Source organism: Hakea prostrata, chromosome 1 (assembly GCF_041222555.1).
Source record: "Hakea prostrata isolate BN-2017 chromosome 1, UWA_Hpros_2, whole genome shotgun sequence".
Classification (NCBI taxonomy): domain Eukaryota; kingdom Viridiplantae; phylum Streptophyta; class Magnoliopsida; order Proteales; family Proteaceae; genus Hakea; species Hakea prostrata.
The window spans coordinates 39,393,954-39,401,498 of NC_142600.1; the positions used below are offsets into that span (position 1 = coordinate 39,393,954).

The following is a 7,545-nucleotide window of genomic DNA, read 5'->3' on the forward strand; positions in this document are numbered from 1 at the left end:
TTCTTCTCTTAGCCCTTCTTGCTCATCCTCAAGCTTCTTCCCAATCATGAAGGTTAGGTTGTCTTGGGGCTCCTAGATGTCTGGCCACCGTTCGGAGCATTTGTTGCATCTCCAAAAATTGAATTTGCATCTGATTCATCTGCTCCTAAATGACCGAAACCATTCAAACTTTGTCATTTGAGTCATTCAGGTGAACTCCTCCCACAACTATTTCTTCTTCTTTGCGAATCTCTCTTTCACGAACACGACTTCCCTCATGAGGGTTTTCTCTTGGAGGAGGTTGAAGGTTTTGATTATGATGCCTCAGAATTGTAGATTTGGTGTCTACCATAGCTTTTTGAAGTGTTTCCCATAGACGGTGCCAAATGATGCATCCAAAAATTGATCAGCCCTCAGATACTTCCAAAAGACATCAAACATAGGCCAACCGTGCAGTCGAGTAGCCACCTCCGAAGGTTGATTCAGTAATTGGAACACCACAGGGCTTTGACTAGTTGCAGAGCTTGGATCGAATGAATTAATGGAGGGAAAACAATTCAGTTACCTCTACTCAATGTGATCCTTTAGTTTATATAGGATTTACCTCTTACTACTAACTGTTGGATCAACCCATGCAATTCTTTTGTGGCCGCCCTATCCTAAGGTTTTTACCTCCTTTTCAGAGTCAATGGCAGTTACCTTTCATGGCACAATCGTGTATCCCGAATTTGACGAGAACACGTATATGTTTATAACCGTCGGTTTTCTTTGAGCTTAATGTCATTTACTGGTTCAGTCGTTGAACCGGTCCCGACCGACATCCTGAACCAGACGAAGACCGAACTCGGTTTGACATTGTTTTTTCCTTATCAAGTAGATTTCTCTTTTTCCCCTTTTAATCTCTGTCGTGTTATAGATCAACTTTCCTAACTTTTTGGTCTGATGAGAAAATCTGAGTACTTCTCTTGTGCTCGATTTCTTCCTTTAATTAATCTATGTTTATGTTCAAACGTCATTCATGGTGAAGGGTTTGACTCAATGATTCTATTGCCCTATTTTCGTTGAATTAGAAGTCCGAGTCCCACAGAGTTGACGTGAGAACATGCCCTTCATGCTTCCATCCAATGCCACTCAATCCTCCTTTATTGCATGTGGCCCTCAAATGCAACTCCTTTGTGCCAGAAAAACCAAGAACCTATTGTTATCCTATTTTCTCTTGAGCATTGATGAAACCTTAAGAAAACCAAAAGAATTACTCTCTTTTTTTCTTCTTTTCTTTTCTTTTTTTGTGTAAATTTGAAAAACTTACTCTGACTACAACAAAAGTAGGACATAAAGAGATATGCGGAATTTCACCTCAAGGATGCCGGGAAGTTGGGATTGACCATTCTTGGCTAACTAATTTGACGAAACAATTCTTCTTTGATGATCTTTGATTCATTCTTGTCTTCTTGATTAACAACGAAATTGTTAGGTCCATGAATCTTGTAATAAGATAGAATACCATCTTGAAGAACTAATCACCTCGGCCTCCAACCCCTTGCCATAATTCATCCATTCATAATGAATCATACGAAGGAAGGCTCAGGAGAGTTTGAAAGATGGAAAGGCAATTGAATATCACTTAGTTGAGGTGGAATCTAAATAATAGAAGAATGAGAGTTAATATTTTTCATTTGGGTAATAAAGAATGAGAGAATTAAGATTAAATGTTTCTTAAAAATGAGGGAGATGGAGGGGTTTATTGTTGAAAATTATGATGATTTGCCTAGGAACGTGAGTAACTACATAAAAATAAGAGAGAAAATTTGTATTAATTGACACTCCATTAACTTATTTTATGTAATGCAAAAGATCCAAACTACGTTTTTGGATGTTCTTTTTGATGACTTAAAGGTTTAATAGTTTTAAAATGTAGGGTTATCTGGGGTAAGGGAAATGTAGCCCTCCTCCCTCAATTCGTGAAATGAAAATTTAATATAATGAGTGAAAAGAGAGAAAGTAATTGTTCATTGTTTCTCTTGAAAAGCTTAAATGTATAAGTTGGAAAATATAAACAATATAATTAACTATTTGTTTTAATTGACATTCCATTTACTTATTTTATGTAATGCAATAAGATTATTTGGAAAATTACGTTTTTGGATATTTCTTTTTGATGACTTAAATAAAGGTTTAGTAATCTTAAAAAGTAGGGGTCTTTTGAGTAGGTGAAATGTAGCCATCCTCCTTCCAGTTCGTGCTTTTCTTATAGTCTTGAACTAAAAAGTAGCGGTGTTTTGGGTTAGTGAAATATAACCATACTTCCTCAATTCAATAATAATAGCATGATATGTTATAATATGATAAGTGATATGGGAAGATTGTACCTGACTGGATCTTAACCCGACCAGGCCCAAAACTAGCAACGTAGTCAGGATCTTAGTCGATCACACCACGTATATGGAAGGCTCCACTCACGCTGGACATATATGGCAACATCACCGTAAACAAAAAGTCAACTCCAGGGATGATTAGGCGGAACAACCGTCGGGAAGCCTGTCTGTAACCAAAAAGGTAACCAGCATACTATTCAAACAAAGACTCACCCCTCCGACAAGACACAAACACTTTCTTAGAAAATTCCTGTGTAACTCTTGCAAGGGATCTTAATCTGATCACCAACTAACTTAGCCATCGGAAGCAGTTACTCGGCATCCTAACCAGCCCGTGTCTGACCTTTCTTGCAGGGCTCATTATCTTCAGGCACGGGAAGTGTGAAGTCCAGCCCTAACCCTAACCCGAAAACCCTTTTGTTTGTAGGTCCGAAGACCCGAAGTGAAAGAAGAAGGCAATTATGGGCCATCTCAATGGAAGACATGGTGTTTGACCCAGAACCCTTGGAGTTTAATATGGAGTCCCATACTTAGAAACCTTGTCAAAGTTGGAGAAGAAACTGCACCTTGAAGATGAAGAGCTTGGTTGATGGACTTGAAGCCTTGTTGGGCATGGTTTGAAGGGATCCCTCTATGCTAGGTGAGTTGCTTGTTGAGTTGGGAGAAGCCCCATTGAAAATTTTAAGGTTTGGAGCTTCAAATCCTCGATCTGGGCTTGTTGTCAGCCTGGGTCGACTGGGCCAATCGACCCACAATCACAAGGGCTTAATTGTGAACTTCTAATTTTTAGGGTTTTGATGCTCTATTTAATGGGACTACGTGGTTTTCAGCCACACTTGTTTCTAAAGCCTTTGAGAATGTGGGAAGCCTCTCTCAAGCCTATTCTTTCAAGTTGTGGAACATCCTTTGTGAATCAAGTTCTTCGGAAAATATTCTTCATTAATGTTAATAATCACTCTTACTTTGCTACTGATCTACTCTTATATTGATTTCTTCTCATCACTGTGATTATGAAGATGGTTTTGTATTCTTGCAAATACCTCTTCTTCAATCTCTATAGTTGTGAGTGAATTTCCATTCACTCCAATGCTTCTATGATCTACACAACTTGATTTTGAGAAGAGATCTTGTGAAATCTTCATGGATGTGTGATCATTTTATTGTTTTGATTTCTAAAGCATGTTAGATTCAATCCTGTGTTAGTTTTTAACAATGATCTACTATTGTTATTCTTCTAGAGTGAATTCTCATTCTGTCTGGCCTCTCCGTATAATTCACGGAATATTTTCTTTGAAAACCTAGTTTTTGATTAATTTAGAATTCTACTCTTTTGATCAATATTGATTTTTAATATATGCTAGATAGTCTTAGACTACTGTTTTAGAGTTTTCCTTAAAATTTCGGAGTGTTTTGAATCCCGAAAATTGAGTTTGGATCAAAATTAAGATTTTTGTTCCATACTGTTCATTTGGGTCGATTGGGCAATCGACCCAGCCAATCAGCCCAAGCTGACAATACTTGTTTTCTTGGTCTGTCTTGATCCGTTTGAGTTCTGATCTTCGAGGGTTTGTTCCTAATGATTGAACTATGCTTGTTTAGGATTTATTTGCTAACCTTGGACCTATCCTCTTTGTTTCTCTGGAATTCCTCGAAGCTATTTAAGGTAAGGATGGTTGATTCTCTAATAACCTAAAATGCATGATTACTTGTCTATGATTCGGATTTTCATGATCTTAATAATGTTCTTATAATTCTCTATAATTTTATTACTGTCGTAAGTGCTGTAATTACAATAGGTCTTGTTCATGTAATTCTTTTATTAAATTGATCATGTATGAATGATTATTTTTCCATGTATTGAATTATCAGTTGTGTATGTGAATGTGAATGATTGATTTGGGAATGTGATTGTTTAAGTAAAATTTGGGAATGGGGAATGTCCTTTTGACATTTTTGTGTTTGGACATCAGTGGAAGTGGTATGGGACATTTCCTATGGTGCCCCTTGACTCTTTCCCAGATTATTGGTTTACATACCTAGGTCTTGTCTAGCAATGTTTGGCTAGGATGTCCCTGTTATATCAGACCTGATTCAGAAGGGTATTGAGACCGAGTAACCCGTGGCAGCAGTGGGGGTTTGTGGGCGCTCAAGACCGGTAACCAACCCGAGAGGACATGAATCACATTGTGGGGGTCATTCATTGGTAGGGTTGCAGTAGTAGACTTGGGCTCATGGGCACTCAAGACAGGTAACCAACCCGTGAGAGGACATGAGAGCCTCCCGTTGACTATTTGTGGATGATCAATAGGGTTGATGAGTCCGTAGTCCGAGTTGGTTGTAGCCATAGGATATGCTGACTCTAGTGAGAAGGATACCGGAAAGGATCACGAGAGGCGAGGAATGGAAGTATCTAACTCTGAGTTGATATAACTAAGAAGAAGACTTGCATTGTGCTAGGTTTAACCTTGACATGCGCCAATACTCAGACCAATGGTGATGTGAGAGAGCGGTGACCTAAACCCCAGCCATGGAATGTTCGAGAGGGATGCAGGACCCAATTACCACTGGAGAACCCAAGATACCGAGATGATTGAGGGAGAGTGATTTGAGACCTAACCAGAGGAGATGGTGCTATCACTTAAGCATGTCTACCAATAGAGACCAGCATACATAGAGTTAGAATCATACATGCATGTCTGTTTCATATCATCTTGCATCCTTTATGTATTGCTATCATGCTTTATTGTGTTATTGTGGAATAAACTGCCTTGCTGAGTTCTTTTGAACTAACTCCTTTTTGCAAACATCTTTGTTAGATCTATCTGTAGGTGTTGATGACTATGACAGTGCAGCAAATGAGTTTGCCATGGATGACTCATACTACACCCAAGGTGCTGGCTACAATGACTATGACTGTGAAGAATATCATGGTGACGAAGGAGCGTATCAGGATTAGTCGTACTCAGGTGCTAGTACGACATTATCTGGATATAGAGACCTTTACTTTTAGAAGTGTTCTCTATAGACTTGAAGAAACATTAGTTAAGTTTTTTATTACTTCTTTTTTATTCCTCTTGTTTTAGGAATCAGTTGTAATCTTTCTTTTTAGTTTTGATATACTTTTCCGCTGCTGTTGTAGAGTGCTTTTCCGCTACACTCTACATTTGATTATTCTATTGGTATCATTTTTACGCACTTTGATTACATTTTATATTCTTTTGAATCTTATCTTGATCTTTAGTTAATATAGTTTAACATTGATTTAGTCTTGTTCTTGATTATATTATTGTAAATGTGGGAGGTTGATTTCCTCGATGCTGGTCTTTGGGGTTGTGGATAAGACACTCGGGTATTCCAGATAGGGAACTAGCTGGGTGGATATGACAAGAAGGAAATCGGATATTAACCCGGTTCAGTCGGAAACTAGATTGGAACTAAGACACATAAGTTTGGCGCCATCTATTGGAAAATGAAAAACAGTTTAAGTCATGGCGAGGTGAGCAGTTAATAACGGACGAACCGATTAGGATACTGCAACTAGTGACCTAAACCCGGATGATAAAAATCTCCACGAAAATGGGGGCGAACATTCCACCCGGGTAGGAGAAAATCCTCCCGGGGCGGATCAAAGACCTCAAGGCCCCCATGGAGAGGGCTCGTCAATGAGACCCCAAGGGACATCCACCGCCGTTGACATAGATATTTGAAGAGGCAGGCTCAAGATGCAAGGGGTATTACAGGGTTAGGTACACCAAGTTGGAATCCAACAAGGACCGGCACCCAATACCCAGGCGGGAAGATTGAACCAAGCTGCCCTAGTAGCAAAGGGAACTCGACCACGAGGAGGGAACTTGAGAGGAGGTTGAATCGATGGTCGCCGGGACACATAGCCTAGTCCCGAGGCCAACCGGAGGTAGGAGGATGGTGCAAGAGTCAACGCCTTTGACCGGATCTCAAAACCTACACGGACTGGAGATCCTCCTCAAAGAAGCCACCGGATTGAGAAAAACCAGGAGGCAAAGAGCCATCCCCAAGGAACCCGATCCCGAGTTTCGGTGACTCGAACACAATCAAGACAAGCGAGCATTGTGGAATCCGGAGAAAGCCAATCGAGACAACACCAACTGCGAAGAAGGGTGGCTGAGGTAGAGCAAAAGCTGGAGGATCGAGATCACGATGAGGATTTCGACGTGGTGGACCAAGAGCCATTCTCAGATGAAATCATGAACATGCCTCTTTCACTAAATTTCATCGTGCCGACCTTTACCCCGTTCGAAGGGAAACCAACCTGAAGGAGCATATCAGCTACTTCAAATTTGTAATGACCGTCTTAGGTTGGGAAGATGAGTTACTCTGTCAAACTTTCCCGGCTTCATTGAAAGGACCGTCCATAAAGTGGTTCAGTAGCCTGCGACCGGGTTCAATCCACAATTTCAAAGAGCTTGCCCGAAAATTCATAACCCGATTCAGAAGTGCAATCGGGGGCAAGAAAACATCTGATAGCCTATTTGCCATCAGGCAAGGATGGAACAAATCAATCCAGGATAATCTAAAGTGTTTCGATGAAGTTGCCATCGAGATCGAGAAATTGGATGACCAAGTTGTGTACAACGCTTTGTGGAGTGGCATCACACACCAAAGGCTTTTGGAAGTCTTGCTGTCAGATAAGCCCAAAACCTATGGGACTCTGTTGCGCAAGTGCAAGAAACAAGCCAGCGTGTATGAAATAATAAACACTCGAGTAAAGGCCGATAGAGAGTGTAGGCCAGACAGTGAAAGAGGTCATCCTAGTGATCGGGAAAGAGGAACAAAAGGAAAATGGAAACGAGAGCAGGGTCGAGAAAGCTACACCCCGCTCAACACCAAACCATCGGAAATCCTTATGCAGATACGGGATAAAAAAATCCCTAAAATGGCCCAGGAAAACACATTCCCGACCTGAAGATCGGGACATGAAAAAATATTGTCGTTTCCACAAGGATTATTGTAAAATCCGGCCTTATTCTAACCCTGACCCGCCCGAATTTTATACTGTTGCAGGTCCAAAGACCCGAAGTGGTGGTAGAAGAGACTTGTGGGCCCTCTTAATTGATGATTCGATGCTTGATACAGAACCTATGGACATTGACAATGATGCCCCTTACTTGAGCACATTGTCAGTGTTGAGTGAAAATCTGCGCATCGATGAAGA

General features: G+C 40.5%; 1 protein-coding gene across 1 annotated transcript; it reads left to right on the forward strand.

Annotated features, from left to right (window-relative positions):
* Positions 1–6,675: 6,675 nt before the first annotated feature.
* On the forward strand, positions 6,676–7,296 carry LOC149028926 (uncharacterized). The gene has a single exon (XM_089136081.1). The coding sequence runs from the start codon at positions 6,676–6,678 to the stop codon at positions 7,294–7,296; it is 621 nt and encodes a 206-aa protein (XP_088992207.1).
* Positions 7,297–7,545: the final 249 nt, after the last annotated feature.